The 21,441-nt window shown below is 39.9% G+C and overlaps 1 protein-coding gene and 1 long non-coding RNA gene across 16 annotated transcripts in view; one reads left to right on the top strand and one right to left on the bottom strand.

Moving 5' to 3' along the window:
* The window catches only part of LOC147358440 (uncharacterized), a 29,626-nt gene extending 12,993 nt beyond the window's left edge, over positions 1 to 16,633 (bottom strand). The window contains exons 1-3 of one of the 2 annotated variants that reach the window (XR_015141662.1): positions 16,496 to 16,633; positions 15,992 to 16,153; positions 1,409 to 2,311 (exon numbers count right to left, since the gene is read on the bottom strand). This is a non-coding gene — a long non-coding RNA (uncharacterized LOC147358440). Of the gene's footprint in view, positions 1 to 1,408; positions 2,312 to 15,991; positions 16,154 to 16,495 lie in introns of those variants that run through there. The other variant, XR_015141661.1, reaches the window with a different exon arrangement.
* LOC147358441 (suppressor of SWI4 1 homolog) overlaps positions 14,789 to 21,441 on the top strand; it is a 343,713-nt gene continuing 337,060 nt past the window's right edge. For 5 of the 14 annotated variants that reach the window (XM_086338670.1, XM_086338666.1, XM_086338669.1 and 2 more), the window contains exon 1: positions 14,789 to 16,627. In XM_086338670.1, coding sequence (XP_086194796.1) covers positions 16,326 to 16,627 — 302 coding nt within the window. In that variant the 5' untranslated portion in view covers positions 14,789 to 16,325. Of the gene's footprint in view, positions 17,211 to 21,441 lie in introns of all 14 variants that reach the window. The other 9 variants (XR_015141655.1, XR_015141657.1, XR_015141658.1 and 6 more) reach the window with 6 other exon arrangements.

Consider the following 21,441-nt stretch of genomic DNA (forward strand, 5'->3'; position numbering starts at 1 on the left):
ATTAGCTCTAGTAATTTTCTGGTGGAGTCTTTAGGGTTTTCTATGTAGAGGATCATGTCATCTGCAAACAGTGAGAGTTTTACTTCTTCTTTTCCAGTTTGGATTCCTTTTATTTCTTTTTCTGCTCTGATTGCTGTGACCAAAACTTCCAAAACTATGTTGAATAGTAGTGGTGAAAGTGGGCATCCTTGTCTTGTTCCTCACTTTAGGGGAAATGGTTTTCAGTTTTTCACCATTGAGGATAATGTTTGCTGTGGGTTGTCACATATAGCTTTTATTATGTTGAGCTATGTTCCTTCTATTCCTGCTCTCTGGAGAGTTTTTTTTTTATCATAAATGGATGTTGAATTTTGTCAAAGGCTTTCTCTGCATCTATTGAGATAATCATATGGTTCTTATTTTTCAATTTGGTAATGTGGTGTATTACATTGATTGATTTGTGGGTATTGAAGAATCCTTGCATCCCTGGGATAAAGCCCACTTGGTCATGGTGTATGATCTTTTTAATGTGTTGTTGGATTCTGATTGCTAGAATTTTGTTAAGGATTTTTGCATCTATGTTCATCAGTGAATTTGGCCTATAGTTTTCTTTTTTTGTGGCATCTTTGTCAGGTTTTGGTATTAGGGTGATGGTGGCTTCATAGAATGAGTTTGGAAGTTTACCTTCCTCAACAATTTTCTGGAAGAGTTTGAGTAGAATAGGTGTTAGCTTGTCTCTAAATTTTTGGTTGAATTCAGCTGTGAAGCCGTCTGGACCTGGGCTTTTGTTTGCTGGAAGATTTCTGATTACAGTTTCAATTTTCTTGCTTGTGATGGGTCTGTTAAGATTTTCTATTTCTTCCTGGTCCAGTTTTGGAAAGTTGTACTTTTCTAAGAATTTGTCCATTTCTTCCAAGTTTTCCATTTTATTGGCATATAATTGCTAATAATAGTCTCTTATGATCCTTTGTATTTCTGTGTTGTCTGTTGTGATCTTTTCATTTTCATTTCTAATTTTATTGATTTTATTTTTCTCCCTTTTTTTCTTGAGAAGTCTGCCTAATGGTTTGTCAATTTTATTTATCCTCTCAAAGAACCAGCTTTCAGCTTTGTTGATTTTTGCTATGGTCTCTTTTGTTTCTTTTGCATTTATTTCTGCCCTAATTTTTAAGATTTCTTTCCTTCTACTAACCCTGGGGTTCTTCATTTCTTCCTTTTCTAGTTGCTTTACATGTAGAGTTAGGTTATTTATTTGACTTTTTTCTTATTTCTTGAGGTATGCCTGTATTGCTATGAACTTTCCCCTTAGCACTGCTTTTAAAGTGTCCCACAGGTTTTGGGTTGTTGTGTTTTCATTTTCATTTGTTTCTATGCATATTTTGATTTCTTTTTTGATTTCTTCTGTGATTTGTTGGTTATTCAGCAGCGTGTTGTTCAGTCTCCATACGTTGGAATTTTTAATAGTTTTTCTCCTGTAATTGAGATCTAATCTTACTGCATTGTGGTCAGAAAAGATGCTTGGAATCATTTCAAGTTTTTTGAATTTACCAAGGCTAGATTTATGGCCTAGGATGTGGTCTATCCTCGAGGACGTTCTGTGTGCACTTGAGAAAAAGGTGAAATTCATTGTTTTGGGGTGAAATGATCTGTAGATATCAATTAGGTCTAACTGGTCTATTGTATCATTTAAAGTTTGTGTTTCCTTGTTAATTTTCTGTTTAGTTGATCTATCCATAGGTGTGAGTGGGGTATTAAAGTCTCCCACTATTATTGTGTTATTGTTAATTTCCCCTTTCATACTTGTTAGCACTTGTCTTACACATTGTGGATGCTCCTATGTTGGGTGACTATATATTTATAATTGTTATATCTTCTTCTTGGATTGATCCTTTGATCATTATGTAATGTCCTTGTCTCTTTCACAGCCTTTGTTTTAAAGTCTATTTTATCTGATATTAGTACTGCTACTCCTGCTTTCTTTTGGCCTCTATTTGCATGGAATATCTTTTTCCAGCCCTTAAGTTCAAGCCCTTAAGTTTATTTTGAGGTGGGTCTCTTCTAGACAACATATATAGGGGTCTTGTTTTTATATCCATTCAGCCAGTCTTTGTCTTTTGGTTGGGGCATTCAACCCATTTATGTTTAAGGTAATTATTGATAAGTATGATCCCATTGCCATTTACTTTATTGTTTGGGGTTTGAGTTTATACATCCCTTTTGTGTTTCCTGTCTAGAGAAGATCATTTAGCACTTGTTGGAGAGCTGGTTTGGTGGTGCTGAATTCTCTCGTAGTTCTGAATTCTCTCAAGATATCACAAGATGTTCAGATACACTATAATCAAATGAAGTAAATCATTCGGTTAGCCATAGCGTTGCAAAGAGCTGGACATGACTGAGCGACTGAACTGACTTAAAACATTTTCAGGTATTGAAATGCAACATTAGTCAATATTTTACAAGTAAAGATATTATCTATAGCCATTTTTCCTAAATGCCAAGAACTATTAAGTCTTCTCTGATTGCAACACTTTTTCTGAAAGGTCGAATCTCTAGCAGTAGCTATTCCATCCATGTTTGGAGCTTATGGGACCTGATTCTCCTTCTTAGCCTCAGGTCTCACTGAATTCTGGAAATTAATTTGTCCACTCACCTCTTCAGTCCTTAGCATAACAGCAGCTTCTGGCTTTTGCTAACATGCTTTATGTGTTCTCTTAACACTCCTCACAGCTCTGCAATTATTCCTTAAGGTAATGTCTCTTCAATACTGGCTGTATATTATTTTGAAAGTGAAAGTGTTAGTCACTCAGTCGTGTCTGACTCTTTGCGATCATTTGGACTGTAGCCCACCAGGCTCCTCTGTCCATGGAATTCTCAAGGCAAGAATACTGGAGTGGGTAGCCATTTCCTTCTCCAGGGGATCTTCCCAACTCAGATAGAACCCAGTTCTACTGTTTTGCAGGCAGATTCTTCAGTATCTGAGCCACCAGGGAAGCTCATATGCTATCTTATAGGATGCTAAATCAGGAAAAACTTATCCCGATGTTCATAGTTTACATTTGCTTTTGAAAAGTATTTTGTACTCTGGAGTGGATTTATTTTCACATTCCATATTTTCATTCTCTCCAACTTCTCCTGCCCTGAAAATATCAATCTACTTTTAACCCTGTTTAACCTCTTATTCAGAGAAACCTAAGGGCCAAAATTTGAGTCAGCATGTCATTTAAGGTTGAAAGAGTGCCAGACTCACAAGTTCCATATTAGAGATATGTCACATCCATTAAAACACACTGAAATAAAAGTATCAATTACAATAAGACAAAGCTAATCAATAGGTTAAAGTGCATGGAAGCCCCAGAGTATGACAACCAAATCTTAGCAGTTTCTAAATCTTTGCAGAGATTATAGGTCTGTTTATAAACCCCATTGCCTATATTTATTGCTTTCAGAGCTTACATATGAAATATAAAAGTTTCTCTAAAGTAAGCAATCATTAAACTGAATTTTTAGGTAACTTGAACATACTGTTTCCTTTAATAAAGTTCATTTCTAATGGAAAGGCAGATCTCCTACTTCTGCCTCCTACTTCAGCATCTGTAACTTGCTCCCAAAATAATCTGTCTCCAGTGATTATTCTATCAGAAATCATTGTCAACCTGCTCAGTTGCTAAATGGAGCCATGAATTTTTCCCTGTCCTCTTGGATTTTTATTAGCTCTGCTCTCCTTTCATGAAATTATCTCCTATGAATTTGTTCACCTTCTTACTGATATCTCCATACACATCACATTTTCTTGTTATTTTCTCCCCTTCCAAGCATAATTCTGTTTCCAAAGTCACATTTTCAAATATTATTTCAGCTTGAGTTATAACCTCATAGGAATGACTCATATATTTATCATTACTAACTTTAATCTTAACTTTGGGTGTGCATTTTTGTTTGGCTTTTGGGTATCCTATTTTTGATGCCATAAAAATCATTTCACCTACATTCTTAAGGCCAAATAATCTTGCTGCAACATCTCAGAACTGAAACACAAACTTCAACCCTTTTCTGACTGCTGAAGTTTAACACGGTTTTGTGCAGATGTCGAAAAATTACAGTCCATGGGCCAAATGAAGTCTCCCACCTGTTTGTATACAGCATATAAACAAATAATTTGTTATACTTCAAATAGCTGGAAAAAAGTAAGGGGAGATGAATACTTCATGACATGTAAATCTTATGAAGTTAAAATTGTCTATAAACACAATTTTATTAGAATATAGCCCTGCTTATTTGTTTACATGTTGTCTACACACCCTTCTCTCTTATATTGACAGTAGTTGCAACAGACACAATATGTGTTTATATCTGGCCCTATTTGAGAAAAAGTCTGCAGACTCCTGCTTTAATCCAAGAAGCCTCCGTTTAAGCGTAGATGGACAGAGTTATATAAATCTTATTCGGTCTCCTCAGTAAATGAAATATCAGAGAAAGTTACTTAGGACTAATGAGCCTTAGTTTTATATGTAAATTAGAAATATGCACAGTCAAAAGCTTATTTCATCTCAAGCCTAAAACTATTACTTTTCATTTCTCAGTTTCTTCTTCCTAATAGGTCTGGTGAAGCAACAGCAGACAAAATACATGGTATCATCTCAGAAATATTTGTAACACCTCTGTTGTTCCAGCCTCTTTGAGATTCAAGTGAAAGAATCTAAGCTTGAATCAATTTAACCAAATAAACATATTAAACAATCATATATTATTTTAGAATTTGCTTTTTTCATTTTATACACGTAGTATATACAGGCATAGATGGTATACAACATATTATCTATATAAAGTGTATTACATGTATGGTGTTATAAAAATGCTCCTTTAAAGTTGGAGAAACTGCCTTACAATCTTACATTACATAAAGAGAATCTCATTTTATTTAAATGCCTACGTCTAAAAGTTACAACTCCATGATAATAGAAAATGTTGAAAAACCTCTAGGATGTCTGGTCTCATAATATATGAGACAATTTTATTCTGACTCTTTCAACATCAGGTCGTTGTCAACACAGAAGCCACTTTTTGTCCCTCTAACAGATTTTAGGGTGCTAATTTTGTTTTCCTGGAGTGGTTTTAGAAGGAGCATTTTTTTATGACAAGCCATAAAAGTACTTATATATCCAAGATGAAGAACATATTTTAATTAATCCTCTATTTTTTTAAAAAAAAGAACTGCACTTCCTTACACTCCAAAGTATCTTTTGTTTTATAGTGCTAGTTTTTCTGTGTTCCTCCTCTTCTTGTGCTGAGCTGAACTCTGCAGGCCTGCAAGCCTTGCAGTTGCCCAGCCTTGGGACTGAAGAGCCTGGAGACAGCAACAGACATCAGCAGCTTATTGGACAGATGGTATTGCATATCTAAACCTGAGATTCTAGAGCAATAGCCCACTGTGGGCGGCAGACAGCAGACAGGACATAGCAGCAATTTTTGCTACTCAAGGAGAAAGATCAGTTACCATTTATAGGGGGATTGACTTCAGGCTGACTCATCAGTTAACAGGGAAAGAAGCGGCTGGGTCAGGGGGCAAGCAGGTAGGCATTGCTAACTAAGCCCTATAATTAAGAGGAGTCATGTAAGTGAAGCTGCTGCTGCTAAGTCGCTTCAGTCGTGTCCGACTCTGTGTGACCCCATAGACGGCAGCCCACCAGGCTCCCCCATCCCTGGGATTCTCCAGGCAAGAACACTGGAGTGGGTTGCCATTTCCTTCTACAATGCATGAAAGTGAAAAGTGAAAGTGAAGTTGCTCAGTCGTGTCCAACTCTTAGCGACCCCATGGACTGCAGCCTATCAGGCTCCTCCATCCATGAGATTTTCCAGGCAAGAGTACTGGAGTGGGGTGCCATTGTCTTCTCTGATAAGTGAAGCAGGGACTGGTTAACCAGGGGATGAACAAGATAACAGCCAACTTCAATGGCCTGACCATACAATTTCTATGAACACACACACACTCATGAATATTGGTATCTATCTAAACATGCTCATCTCTGTCTATATATTATATATATACATAAATTATGTATATTATGTATACACAGTATACATAAATATGTATGTCAAGTTTATGAAGAATTTATGCTTTCAAACTGTGGTGCTGGAGAAGACTCGAGAATCCCTTGGACAGCAAGGAGATCAAACCAGTCAACCCTAAAGGAAATCAATCCGGAATAGTCATTGGAAGGACTGATGCTAAAGCTCCAATACTTTGGCACCTGATGCAAAGAGACGACTCGTTGGAAAAGACCCTGATGCTTGGGAAAAGAGAAGGCAGGAGGAGAAAGGGACGACAGAGGATGAGATGGCTGGATGGCACCGACTCAATGGACGTGAGTTTGAGCAAGCTCCAAGAGATGGTGAAGGACAGGGAAGCCTGGCATGCTACAGTCCATGGAGTCGCAAAGAGTTGGACACGACTGAGAGGCTGAACAACAACATGCATAAATATCAGATCAGATCAGTTCAGTCGCTCAGTTGTGTCTGATTCTTTGCGACCACATGAATAGCAGCACACCAGGCCTCCCTGTCCATCACCAACTCCCAGAGTTCAGCCAGACTCATGTCCATTGAGTCAGTGATGCCATCCAGCCATCTCATCCTCTGCCGTCCCCTTCTCCTCTTGCCCCCAATCCCTCCCAGCATCAGAGTCTTTTCCAATGAGTCAACTCTTCGCATGAGGTGGCCAAAGTACTGGAGTTTCAGCTTCAGCATCATTCCTTCCAAAGAAATCCCAGGGCTGATTTCCTTCAGAATGGACTGGTTTTTAGTTGGCAACATAGATAGATCTTAAAACGTTTTTTGAATTAAAAACAAAACCTCTCTCTATATATACGTGTGTGTGTGTGTGTGTGTGTGTATCACTCAGTGGGCCTCCCGGGTGGTGCCAGTGGTAAGGAACCCTCCTGCCAATGCAGCAGACATAAGAGATGCAGGTTCAATTGCTGGGTCAGGAAGATCCCCTGGAGGAGGGCAAGGCAACCCACTCCAGTATTCTTGCTTGGAGAATGCCCACAGACAGAGAAGCCTGGTGGGCTATAGTCCATGGGGTTGCAAAGAGTTGGATACAACTGAAGTGACTTAGCATGCGTGCATATCACTTAGTATATATGAGCTGATAACTTGATAACTCACTCTCTTGGTCTCAAAGTTTACAGTTGAATAGGGAAAATGTAAAGAGCAATATTGCATAGGAATCTTGAATGTTAGGTCCATGATTCAAGGCACATTGGAAGTAGTCAAACAAGAGATGCCAAGAGTGAACATAGACATTTTAGGAATCAGTGAACTAAAATGGACTGGATTGGGTAAATTTAACTCAGATGACCATTATATCTACTACGGTGGGCAAGAATCCCTTAGAAGAAATTGAGTAGCCATCATAGTCAACAAAACATTCCAAAATCTCAAAAACAACAGAATGATCTCTCTTTGGTTCCAAGACAAACCATTCAATATCACAGCAATCCAAGTCTATCCACAGTCAGTAATGCTGAAGAAGCTGAAGTTGACTGGTTCTATGAAGGCCTACAAAACTTTCTAGAACTAATACCTTAAAAAGATGTCCACTTCATTATAAGGGACTGGAATGCAAAAGTAGGAAGGCAAGAGCTACTTGGAGTAAGAGGCAAATTTGGCTTTGGAGTACAAAATGAAGCAGGTCAAAGTGTAACAGAGTTTTGCCAAGAGAACAACTGGTCACAGCAAACACCTTCTTCCAACAACACAAGAGAAGACTCTACACATGGACATCACCAGATGGTCAACACTGAAATCAAGTTGATTATATTCTTTGCGGCCAAAGATGGAGAAGCTCGATACACTCAGCAAAACCAAGACCAGGAGCTGATTGTGGCTCAGATCATGAACTCCTTATTGCCAAATATAGCCTTAAATTGAAGAAAGTAGGGAAAACCACTAGACCATTCAGGTATAACCTAAATCAAATCCCTTATGATTATACAATGGAAGTGAGAAACAGATTCAGGGGATTAGATCTGATAGACAGAGTGCCTGAAGAAATATGGATGGAGGTTTGTGACACTATACAGGAGGCAGTTATTAAGACCATCCCTGTCAGGAAACATTTAACAGGAGGCTTCCTGTGTGCTGTTTTAGATCTGTCAGAAATCCTCTGTTCCTTATTAATTCCTGAATATTCAGGAATTAAGAGGAGAGGCAAGCCTCTCCAAGGGCTGAGGAATCCAGGCATTTCCTTCATTAGTTTTTCAATATGGTGATAAGTACCCTCTTCCTTCTTATGAGCCATATGGTAAAAGTGATTGTTTACAACTCTCTCTCTCTCTCTCTCTCTTTAATATGGATTGCCTATGTTTTGTAAGTCTGGAATGTTAATCTTTATCTTTGCTGAGAATAACTACCTTGTAAGACAGTATATATGCCCACACCATGTTGAATAAAACACCTTTGCTCCCTCAGAGCTTTGGTCCCCGTGTCTCTCTCTCTCTCTCTCTCTCTCTCTCTCTCAGGCTATTTCTCTGGAGCACAGAGGCCCTTTGGGTTCACTTTCCTGCCCAGGCTTCTAAGACCCTCTTGAAAAGGTGCTCTGCACCTTCACCCCATCAAGAAGGTGCCTGAGGACTTTGTGAACAGAGCAAGCCCTGTGTCAGGGATTTATTGGCTTTCTGTGTAAATCAAGGAATATCAGCCTCTTTCTCTCTCCTTTACTTTCTTATTGTAGACTCCAGACCACCAGGTTCCAGTCCATTAAAGGACCTCAACACATCCCCAAGAAAAAGAAATGCAAAAAGACAAAATGGTTGTTTGAGGAGACCTTACAAATAGCTGTGAATAGAAGATAAGCAAAGGAAAGGAAAAAAGGAAAGATATACCCATTTGAATGCAGATTTCCAAAGAACAAAAAGGAGAGATAAGAAAGCCTTCCTCAGGGATCAGTGCAAAGAAATAGAGGAAAAGAGTAGAATGGGAAAGACTAGAGATCGCTTCAAGAAAACTAGAAATACCAGGGGAACATTTCATGCAAAGATGAGCACAATAAAGGACAGAAATGGTATGGACCTAGCAGAAGGAGAAGATATTAGGAAGAGGTTTAAGAATACACAGAACTATACAAAAAAGATCTTCATGACCCAGATAACCACAATGGTGTGATCACTCACCTAGAGCCAGACATCCTGGAATGTGAAGTCAAGTGGCTTTAGGAAGCATCACTATGAAGAAAGGTAGTGGGGGTGATGGAATTCCAGTTGAACTATTTCAAATCCTAAAAGATGATTCTGTGAAAGTGCTTCACTCAATATGCTAGCAAATCTGGAAAACTCAGCAGTGGCCAAAAGACTAGAAAAAAGTCAGTTTTCATTCCAATCCCAAAGAAAGGCAATGCCAAAGAATGCTCAAACTACTGCACAATTGCATTCCTCTCACAAACTAACAAAGTAATACTCAAAATTCTCCAAGCCAGGCTTCAGCAATATGTGAACCATAAAGTTCCAGATGTTCAAGCTGGTTTTAGAAAAGGCAGAGGAACCAGAGATCAAATTACCAACATCCACTGGATCATCGAAAAAGCAAGAGAGTTCCAGAAATCATCTATTTCTGCTTTATTGACTATGCCAAAGTCTTTGATTGTGTGGATCACATTAAACTGTGGAAAATTCTTCAAGGAATGGAAATACCAGACCACTTGACCTGCTTCTTGAGAAATCTATATGCAGGTCAGGAAGCAGCAGCTAGAACTGGACATAGAACAACAGACTGGTTCCAAATTGGGAAAGGAGTACATAAAGGCTGTTTATTTTCACCCTGCTAATTTAACTTACATGCAGAGTACATCATGCAAAATGCCAGGCTGGATGAAGCACAAGCTGGAATCAAGATTGCTGGGAGAAATATCAATAACCTCAGATACAGCGATGACACCATCCTTATGGTAGAAAAAGAAGAAGAACTAAAGAGCCTCTTGATGAAAGTGAAAGAGGAGAGTGAAAAAGTTGGCTTAAAACTCAACATTCAGAAAACTAAGATCATGACATCTGGTACTATCACTTCATGACAAACAGATGTGGAAACATTGGAAACAGTGACAGACTTTATTTTCTTGGGCTCCAAAATCACACAGATGATGACTGCAGCCATAAAATTAAAAGACGCTTGCTCCTTGGAAGAAAAGCTGTGACCAACCTCCACAGCATATTAAAAACAGGAGACATTACTTTACCAACAAAGGTCTGTCTAGTCAAAGCTATGGTTTTTCCAGTGGTCATGTGTGGATGTGAGATTTGGACTATAAAGTAAGCTGAGCACCGAAGAAGTGATGCTTTTGAACTGTGGTATTAGAGAACACTCTTGGGAGTTCCTTGGACAGCAACGAGATCCAACCAGTCCATCCTAAGTGAAATCAGTCCTGGATATCATTGGAAGGACTGATGCTGAAGCTGAAACTGCAGTACTTTGGCCACTAGATGTGAAGAATTGACTCATTTGAAAAGTCTTTGATGCTGGGAAAGATCCAAAGTGGGAGGAGAAGGGGATGACAGAGGATGAGATGGTTGGATGGCATCACCAACTCAATGGATACGAGTTTGGGTTAACTCCAGGAGTTGGTGATGAACAGGGAAGTCTGGCGTGCTACAGTCCATGGGTTGCAAATAGTCAGATACAACTGAATGACTGAACTGAACTTGGGGAAAATGTGACTATTCATTGGAAAGACTGCTGCTAAATCTCCAATATTTTGGCCACCTGATGTGAAAAGCTGACTCACTGGAAAAGATCCTGATGCTGGGAAAGATGGAAGGCAAAGGATAACTGGGCAGCAGAGGATAAGATGGTTAGATAGCATCACCAACACAAAGGACATGAATCTGAACAAATATGGGGAGATGGTGGAGGCAGAGGAGCCTGGCATACTGTAGCCCATGGGATTGCAAAGAGTCAGACATGACTCGGGATGGGACAACCACAGAGGAAATTGGAAGTAAAAACCAAACCAAAATGAATGAATATATGTATACCTACCACATACAGTATATATGAGGATAGCAATAGGTTTATATTTGTAAGTACTATGGATCACAAACCAAAAAGGAGGTTTAAGGACTTTCTAAAAGACCAACAGATCATGAAACAAACTTCTGTCATGTTATGGTAGAAATTAACATAAATATGGAGCTAACATAGTTCACGTCAAGTACTTAAACTGTACAGTTTAAGATTAGTGCTACATATTCCCATATCACTTTATCTGTGTAAATTCTGACAAAGAGTATGGTATTCATGCATTCAGAGAATACAGAATTATTCATTGGAAAATTTGACTAATGTAATGAGGTTGCAGGAAAAAAAAAACAGTTAATTTTTAAATTGACTTAAATTGGATATTTATTTATAGAATACTTACATTTTCTTTTTATTACTGTGCCTACCTTTCTCCCTCTAGGAAATGACCAACCTGCCTCTCCTGCAAGGCAATTTCAACCTTTGCCCATTTTAATTAAATCTATTATTACCTCAACTTGTACTTATGTAATTTCTCTTCTGTGTAATTGGATATTTTGTTTTATTCAATAATTATCAAAGGGATGATTTAGAGATGCTGGTTTTATTGAAATGTGTGTGGAGGAATGTTTTATGTAAAGAAGAACAATATTTTTATTTCAGACTCCTTTTGTTATATAAAGATTAAGGAGTTGTTATTTAAATGGAGTTGAAGGAGAACCTATTTATTGCTGGCAATCATAGACTGAGCATTTGGAGTTCTTGTGGTCTGATGGCTTCAGCAGTATGTGAACCATGAACTTCCTGATGTTCAAGCTGGTTTTAGAAAAGGCAGAGGAACCAGAGATCAAATTGCCAATATCCGCTGGATCATGGAAAAAGCAAGAGAGTTCCAGAAAAACATCTATTTCTGCTTTATTGACTATGCCAAAGCCTTCGACTGTGTGGATCACAATAAACTGTGGAAAATTCTTCAAGAGATGGGAATACCAGACCACCTGATCTGCCTCTTGAGAAATTTGTATGCAGGTCAGGAAGCAACAGTTAGAACTGGACATGGAACAACAAACTGGTTCCAAATAGGAAAAGGAGTACATCAAGGCTGTATATTGTCACCCTGCTTAAATAACTTCTATGCAGAGTACATCATGAGAAATGCTGGACTGGAAGAAACACAAACTGGAATCAAGATTGCCGGGAGAAATATCAATAACCTCAGATATGCAGATGACACCACCCTTACGGCAGAAAGTGAAGAGGAACTAAAAAGCCTCTTGATGAAAGGGAAAGAGGAGAGTGAAAAAGTTGGCTTAAAGCTCAACATTCAGAAAACTAAGATCATGGCATCTGGTCCCATCACTTCATGGGAAATAGATGGGGAAACAGTGGAAACAGTGTCAGACTTTATTTTTCGGGGCTCCAAAATCACTGCAGATGGTGGCTGCAGCCATGAAATTAAAAGACGCTTACTCCTTGGAAGGAAAGTTATTACCAACCTAAATAGCATATTCAAAAGCAGAGACATTACTTTGCCAACAAAGGTCCGTCTAGTCAAGGCTATGGTTTTTCCTGTGGTCATGTATGGATGTGAGAGTTGGACTGTGAAGAAGGCTGAGCGCCAAAGAATTGATGCCTTTGAACCGTGGTGTTGGAGAAGACTCTTGAGAGTCCCTTGGACTGCAAGGAGATCGAACCAGTCCGTTCTGAAGGAGATCAGCCCTGGGATTTCTTTGGATGGAATGATGCTAAAGCTGAAACTCCAGTACTTTGGCCACCTCATGCGAAGAGCTGACTCATTGGAAAAGACTCTGATGCTGGGAGGGACTAGGAGCAGGAGGAGAAGGGGACGACAGAGGATGAGATGGCTGGATGGCATCACTGACTCGATGGACGTGAGTCTGAGTGAACTCTGGGAGTTGGTGATGGACAGGGAGGCCTGGCGTGCTGCGATTCATGGGGTCTCAAAGAGTCGGACACGACTGAGCAACTGAAATGAACTGAACTGAATTGATCTCACTGTATATTATTTAAATAGAAGGCATCAAGTGAAATAGGGGGAAATGCAAGATAAATAATTCACAAACATAAAGGTAAAATACAAACGTAATGTCTGTATCCTTTGCCTTCTCAAAACCTATCATGACCCTGATATATTACAAAAGTCTTGAAGGATATGTTCAAAGTATTCAGTAGTTTAAAAATAATTTAGTGAATGAGAATTAAAGCAAAGTTCCTCTCCAAAGTACTCCTGCTAACTTCATAATGGGAAATTTCAGTGCTAATAAATATAGACCTTTTAGTAATAAAGTGTTGTTCTAACTAGATATCTTTGAATTATGTGCATTTTCTTGACGAATGTAACCAATAATTCTCTATGCATTGTGAAGTGAGAAGTGGGGGTGGGTAATAGTATTAAAATCCCTTTATGTTTTATAAAGTTCTATTATATACATTTATCAACAATCTTCTGTGGGTGTCTGAGCAGTTATTATTAATCTTCTGAGTCCCAGTTAAAATATCTTGCATACATTAGGCTGCCATTCTTATACTTAAAAAAAAAATCTGAAAACTATTGGAGTTATCCACAGTTTGTAAAAACAGGTCTATCTGAGGTACTAGTTTGTGATTAAATATATTTCAAAGGGAAAACACAACAAATTTTATCATTCAGCAGCCAAATCTATTTACTGAAAATTATGGAATAATACAGAATGCTCAGGAGAACACTTCTGATATTAATATAGGTGCTGATTATACAAGGTCTATCTGAGAAGGAAAATAACTATTGTCATATTTTTAAGATGTTGAGTGGGAAGATCAATTACCATATAGGTGTTCCCACAAAAAACTTCCTGGATAAAGAATATGAAAGGAAAGAGAAGAGATATCATAGTAGTGGGTCCTTTAAAGTTAACATGTAAGAGATTCTCCTTCGGAAATCACACTAAAATTTTCTAAGAGAATGTGGCAAAGACATTACTTTTTGGAGCATTTAAAGAGGTCAAAGAGGCAGGATGATATCAATAGAGATAAGGAGGGTTCAGGGACTTGTGTTTTTGGGGATATCTTACAGAACATGTGCTTTGGAGTTAGGCTGACCTATGTTTAAATCCTAGACCCATCACTTTTTCAGAGATGTGACTAGCAATTTTAAACTGAGATCAATCCAAACATGAAATTCCAAGTAATTAGCCAGAGTAATATGAAGTATGCAAAGGAAATATTTGAAAACAAGTTCATGGCTCTAGAAATCACCCCTCCCCCCCATCCCTGGACATAAAAACATTGAGAGAAAGAGCTGACAGAGGACATGAGAGGCTCGATCCTTGCAGAGAGTTACACATGTGCTATGAATCTCTCCCATCCCAGAGCAGAGGGTGCCTGTGGCCAACCTCAGTTCTAATGACCAGGGCTTCTATGGGATCCCTTGGAAAGCCTGGTAGGTGTTTTCTATAACTGTAGGAGAGCAACTGTCTTGCTGTTCATCAAACCCAGGTATCAGCAAGTTCACCAAACCCAGGCAAGGTATCAGCTAACAGGCTGGAAGAAAACTCAAGGAGCTGTAGGAACTGCAGGTGCCTTTGCTCTCTCCTGGCTGGCACAGCAGCCATAGCAGCAGACATAACATAACCTTCCCGCCCCGCCCCCTGCCAAGGGCTTTCCAGGTGAACCTGTACATACTTACAGAACAAACGTAGCCCATGGCCAAGTGAGTACCTCGTGATGCACATGCACAGTGCTTTAACTGACTTTAGAAGTTACATAATCATTATTCACAAAATGTGGGGCGAGAGAGCCTGTCTATGGACATCTTGGCTAATTTGCCCTTTCCCTATATGCAGGTCAGGAAGCAACAGCTAGAAATGGACATGGAACAACAGACTGGCTTCAAATAGGAAAAGAGTACATCAAGGCTGTATATTGTCACCCTGCTTATTTAACTTATATGCAGAGTACATCATGAGAAACGCTGGGCTGGAAGAAGCACAAGCTGGAATCAAGATTGCCGGGAGAAATATCAATAACCTCAGATATGCAGATGACACCACCCTTATGGCAGAAAGTGAAGACCTAAAGAGCCTCTTGATGAAAGTGAAAGAGGAGAGTGAAAAAGTTGGCTTAAAGCTCGACATTCAGAAAACTAAGAACATGGCATCTGGTCCCATCACTTCATGGCAAATGGGGAAACAGTGGAAACAGTGGCTGACTTTATTTTGGGGGGCTCCAAAATCACTGCAGATGGTGACTGCAGCCATGAAATTAAAAGACACTTACTCCTTGGAAGGAAAGTTATGACCAACCTAGATAGCATATTCAAAAACAGAGACATTATTTTGCCAACGAATGTCCGTCTAGTCAAGGCTATGATTTTTCCAGTGGTCATGTATGGATGTGAGAGTTGGACTGTGAAGAAAGCTGAGTGCCGAAGAATTGATGCTTTTGAACTGTGGTGTTGGAGAAGACTCTTTGAGAGTCCCTTGGACTGCAAGGAGATCAAACCAATCCATCTTAAAGGAAATCAGTCCTGGGTGTTCATTGGAAGGACTGATGTTGAAGCTGAAACTCCAATATTTTGGCCAGCTGATGCGAAGAACCCACTCATTTGAAAAATCCCTGATGTTGGGAACCATTGAAGGCAGGAGGAGAAGGGGAGAACAGAGGATGAGATGGTTAGATGTCATCACCGACTCAATGGACATGAATCTGGGTAGACTCCGGGAGTTGGTGATGGACAGGGAGGCCTGGCGTGCTACGTTTCATGGAGTCGCAAAGGGTCGGACACGACTGAGCAACTGAACTGAACTGAACGTACTCCATCTTGTACCTTTGTCAGGAACCAGGAATCTCTCAGATTTTTAGACCCTTCCTCGCATATAACACAACTGGCTACGGGTTACTGTTCACAACGGTGCAGGAAGCTAGCAGAACAGTGCTCGAAGTGGTGAGCAGAGGCAGCTTTGCCGAGGGGACCTGGAGAATGTAGTAGTCAGGTTGGTCGAGGTACCTGGAGAGTGCGCGCATGCGCCCTGGAGCACACATCTCAGCAACCGCGAGGCACACGGTGCGGGGCCGCCCTTGTTTGTTTAATTTGATCTGCATGGTGAGAGCTGTATCCAGCAGCAGTTCAGCCTGCACCTGTGGCGTCTTGTGGCGCCTCACCGCTCACCTGCAGGGAAGAAAAGAAAAAACTCTTTTCAGGACCATGTGGTATTGGCTGGCCCTCTGGGTCATAGACTTCCTGGTCTTGAGCGAAATGGAGATCAATATTTATCTTAAGCTGAAGCACCTTGTAGGAGACCTCCCCTTGATCTTCCACATCAACAGGTACACGCTGGTGCATGATGTGTTTCCTCACTGTGCTTGTGCGGCAGTTTGTCCACCGTTCACTCCTGGAGCTGAGCAGCCCTTACCCCTACGGCATGCACCTAAAACTCATGAATACCGCATTCCAGAACCTGTTCATTGTGCACAAGGCGAACCTGAACACCATCAAGCGCTGCCTGCTTACCAATTACAGCCCCTCCTCCCCGGACCCGGACTTCCGCGATTGTAGCATCCAAGTAGTTGTGAGAGCAAGTTGGGGAATGACGAAGCGTCTCCAGCAGACGTTCCCCCGACAAGAGCTCACGGTAGGACACAGGTGAGCTCTGGCCCTTTCTTGGGCCTTGAGGCGGAGCTGGTTTGTGAGCACAGTTACCCAGGCTCCTCGGGGAGTTGCCCGGTGCTGCTGTGACTGGGCCTGCGATAACCTACACCTCACCCAGGAGGGTGTCAGGGAGGGGAACGTGCTGTCCTGCAGTTTCACACACAAAACTTTGACGGAATTCCAGGCCAGCCTGGTAGCCAAGAAGGAGAAGCAGCAGCTCAGGGCCCAGAAGGAGGATCAGCAGGCCCAGAACTTCCAGAACAAGTAGGAACAGTAAGAGGCCCTCTAGAAGAAGGGTCTGGGATATAAAGAAGGCCAGTGAGAATGTGATGCCCCCTGGGGGGAACCCTGGAAGCAGAGGGAGCCAGCCAGCAGGAGGAGAGGGGTGAAGTCTGGTCTTGCCATCAGATGCTGAGCAAGGAACCTGACACCTGCAGCAGTCTGCCAGGCCTGGCCACCAGGCTGAAAAGGCCAGTAAGGGAGTGAAGCCAAGCCAGGCTGGGACCTGCATGGTGACCGAAGGCTTCCGAAGATTGCTACTAAGACTGCTACTGTAACTGAGCCCTGTGACAGTTTGGTGAGTTTTGTTAGTTTGTTTGTTTTTTAATTTTGGTGTCTTTTTATCTCAGTTTGGTGATGATGTCCTTGCTAGTGGGAGGTAAAAGGACAGATATATAGGAAAAGTTAACTTATTTAACTTTTCCAGGAACTCTAACCCCAGCAAAATTTGATTTTAAAAGATGTAAGCAAAACTTTATTATAAAATCAATTTAGGCAGGGTTGAGTTGGCTTTTGTCTCCCACCTGCCTCTTTAAGCAAGGTTCTTAAGGATGATTGGAGGACAGTGGGAAGAGAAAGGTGGAAAGGATGGCTAGGCCAGGTTAAAAGAGAAAAGCAACCCAGTTAGGGGAATGCAGAGGTTCATTCTGGGTGCTAAGGGCCCTCCATTTTCCCAGTAAATTCTCCTGGGACCAATAAAAAAAGACAACTTTCTAGAAGATTCTAGCTAACCATGGATCCTAGGATTCTCACTGTGTGTATTTAAGTTATCAACCTTCAGTAAAAGGCTCCAAAAGTCATTTGGATCTGAGAAGCTCTTAAAACCTGTAGCCAAAATAAGGATCTCTCTCAACCAACAGCTTATGTTTTGTTTCCATAGCATTTTATGAGATTGGAGTTTTGGATCAAACATGATGTTTTATGAGTGGGTTTTTCTTGTTGTTACAAAGTAAATACGACATTTAATAGGTCAGGTTACAAACAGTTAACTGTGTAATAAAGCAGTTTATAGGGAAGGAGATAAATAGCTGTGGGAAGACTGGGTCTATAAAACATTTCCAGGAGGCCATGATTAATTGCTCTGAGGAATAAATTCCTGTTCTCTTAAGAGAGTACTATTACCTGTGGAAGTCTTAAAATATCCATGAGGCTCCCTAAAGGAGAGAAGTTTGATGGTGAAACAGAAACAGAAAGATTGTAGTAAGTCAGTAATGAATTTTCAGAAAGTATTAATTTTATTTTCCATTTAATTTTCATATAAGTATTTGTATGATTTATGGACATGTTACACAATAGAAATGGAAAGTCCGTCTTGTTGTTTTGTTTCAAGTTTTTAAAGATCATTAAGAGATGTGAGAACTTTGTTGTAGTCACTTAATTATGATTAGAAACTTGATTGCAGTGTTCTGTGTTTTAGCTGATGTTGAGTCAAGTTAAAATCTTAACAATCTTAAAATCTTGTTCAATTATAGTGTTTAAATATATTGAGAAGTTACTATTTATCATTCATTTATTAGGCAAGTTTTATTGAGAGCCTACTATATGCCTGGTACTGTTGTAGGTCCTAAAATCATAGCAGCACAATACATATTCAAAGGCCTCCCTTTATGATGCTTATATTCTTGAAGGGACAAAAACTGTAATCAGCTAAAGAGTAATATGTACTATTCAGTAGTAAGAATAAAGTTAAAGGGACACAGAGTGACAGGAGGTTGCTATGTTAGCTGCTACTTGCTGCTGCTAAGTTGCCTCAGTGTGTCCGACTCTGTGCAACCCCATAGACGGCAGCCCACCAGGCTCCCCCGTCCCTGGGATTCTCCAGGCAAGAACACTGGAGTGGGTTGCCATTTCCTTCTCCAGTGCAGGAAAGTGAAAAGTGAAAGTGAAGTCACTCAGTCGTGTCCGACTCTTAGCGACCCCATGGATTTTAGCCCACCAGGCTCCTCCGTCCTCAGGAAAGGCATCCTTGAGGGGGTGTCACTTGTCTTGAGTGAGGTGAGGGAGTAAGTTATTTGGCTAACTATGGGAAGAATATTTAAAAAAGGAGAACAGGAGGGTCAAATACTGTAAATTGCAAAATAATTTCTTGAGTTTGAGAAATTTTAAGATCAGGTTGGTCTGTGATCAAGGAGAGTATTGGTAGGAATGAGGCTAGAGAGATAGTTGGGAGCCACATAATATAGGGATTTGTAGGGGTCTGCTGAGGGATTTCAGAGCAGGAGAGGGACATAATCCGATTTACACTTTGGAAGTATCTTCTGCTATTTAAGCAATAGTTAATAGGAGGAAAAGGCAGAAGTGGAGAGACCAGAAGCTATTTTAGTTGTAGGGGAGAGAATGGTGTTCCCATGGGCTAGGGAAATTGCCTGGAAAGAGGTGAACGTGATCATATTTCAGATATATTTGAAATGTCAAAAACTTGTGATAAATTCTTATATGTAATATCTAATTTAATCCTCAAAGTAACTCTGTAAGGAAAACAGATATTAGCATCACTTCCATTTCTAGAGGAGGAATCTGTGGATGAAACGTGTCAAGTAACTTTCTCAGTGTGCTTGCACTGGTAAATGGAAGGATTAAAAATGATTAAACCTGCCTTTGGCTGTCTCCATTACTTGAGTTTTTGACCAAATATTACATTGCCTTTTTTTTTTTTTTAAATCTTATCTATTAAGTAGGCCATGACAGCGGGACAGCAGTAGAAAAATAACCTCCAAATGTCAGGCATAGTTGCAATGAAATTGAACTTGTTTGTTGGTTACTTTGTTGCTGTCAAAAATGGATTTCCCTCCCTCCCCACCACCACCCTTGAAGAACACCTTTAATCCCAGAACAGGAAAAGGAAAGATTCTAGGAATTGCAGACAGTAAGCTTGTAGATACAGGAGTGAAAAGAGTGTCACATCCTTCATGTCCACAATAATCCACCATGAGAACAAGCACTAATTATGTTTTATTCTTTTTAAGATGAATAATTTATTTTCTCATTGAATTATTCCAATTAATGATCAGTTTGAAAGGTAAGTACATCAGATTTAACAATGGTTTCTGCCAACAAACTTAAAAAATTTATAATGTTAACAAATTTACAGTTGTACAGACTTCATTTTTATTTTTAATGCAGATTTAGAACATTCCGTAATTTCTCAGAGTTAATTCCCACACTCAACTCTAGGAAACCACAGATTTTCTTTCATTCCCTATAAATATACCTTTTCTAAAATATTCATATAAATAAAATCATATGTTGTAGTTTCCACCCCCCTCAACATTTGGCTCCTATCTCTAAGCCTACTGGTTTTGAGGTTATTCAGCTTGTAGTGTGAATAGATAGTTCATTCGTTTTTGTGGCTGAATAATAGTCCATTGTACAGGTGTACCACATTTTGTTTATTCATTCAGTCATCAGTTGATGGGCAATTGGGTTGTTTCCAATTTGGGGCAATTAGGAATAATGATGTGTGAACACTCAGACATGTGTTTTTACGGAGGCCTGTCTTTTCATTTTTCTTGGACAGATTCCTGCAAGTGAAATTGCTGAGTTGTACGCTAAATAATTTTTTAAGAAACATTTTCCAAAGTGTCTGTACCACGTTTATTTTCCCACTGGCAACACATATCAGGGCTTCCCTGATAGCTCAGTTGGTAAAGAATCCGTCTGCAATGCAGGAGACCCCAATTCGATTCCTGGGTTGGGAAGATCCCCTGGAGAAGGGAAAGAATCCCCACTCCAGTATTATGGCCTGGAGAATTCCATGGACTGTATAGTCATGGGTTCACAAAGAGTTGGACACAACTGAGCGGCCTTCACTTTCAGCAGTGCATGAAAGTTCTAGTTTTCTGTATCTTCTCCAACAATACTGTTTGATTTTTATGATTAGAGCCATTCTAATGGGTGTGTAGTTGTATCTGTTTCTGAATTTAGCATTTTCCTAATGATTAATATGGGGACAGCAATGGCACCCCACTCCAGTACTCTTGCCTGGAAAACCCCATGGATGGAGGAATCTGGTAGGCTGCAGTCCATGCGGTCGCTAAGAGTTGGACACGACTGAACGACTTCACTTTTACTTTTTCACTTTCATGCATTGGAGAAGGAAATGGCAACCACTCCAGTGTTCTTGCCTGGAGAATCCCAGGGATGGGGGAGCCTGGTGGGCTGCTGTCTATGGGGTCGCACAGAGTTAGACAGGACTGAATTGACCTAGCAGCAGCAGCAATGACTAATAATATAAGCATATTTCAAGTGCTTTAAGCCATTCGTGTATCTTCTTTTGTTAAATGTCTGTTCAAATCATTTGCTGACTTTTAAGTTGAGTTGTTTTTTTATTGAATTATAAGGGTTATTTATGTATTCTGCGTACAAGTCTTTTTTAGATGTATGAATTTCATGATATTTTTTGAAGCATAAAAGATAATTTTGATATAGTTCAATTTATCATTTAATTCTTTCTTGGATCATGTTTGAATTCCAAGACTATTTTTTCAAACTCAAGATTACAATGATTTTCTATTTTCTAGAAGTTTTAT

This window comes from Bos grunniens, chromosome 15, assembly GCF_055505025.1.
Source record: "Bos grunniens cultivar Pamir isolate PY7600 chromosome 15, Bosgru_T2T1.0, whole genome shotgun sequence".
NCBI lineage: Eukaryota > Metazoa > Chordata > Mammalia > Artiodactyla > Bovidae > Bos > Bos grunniens.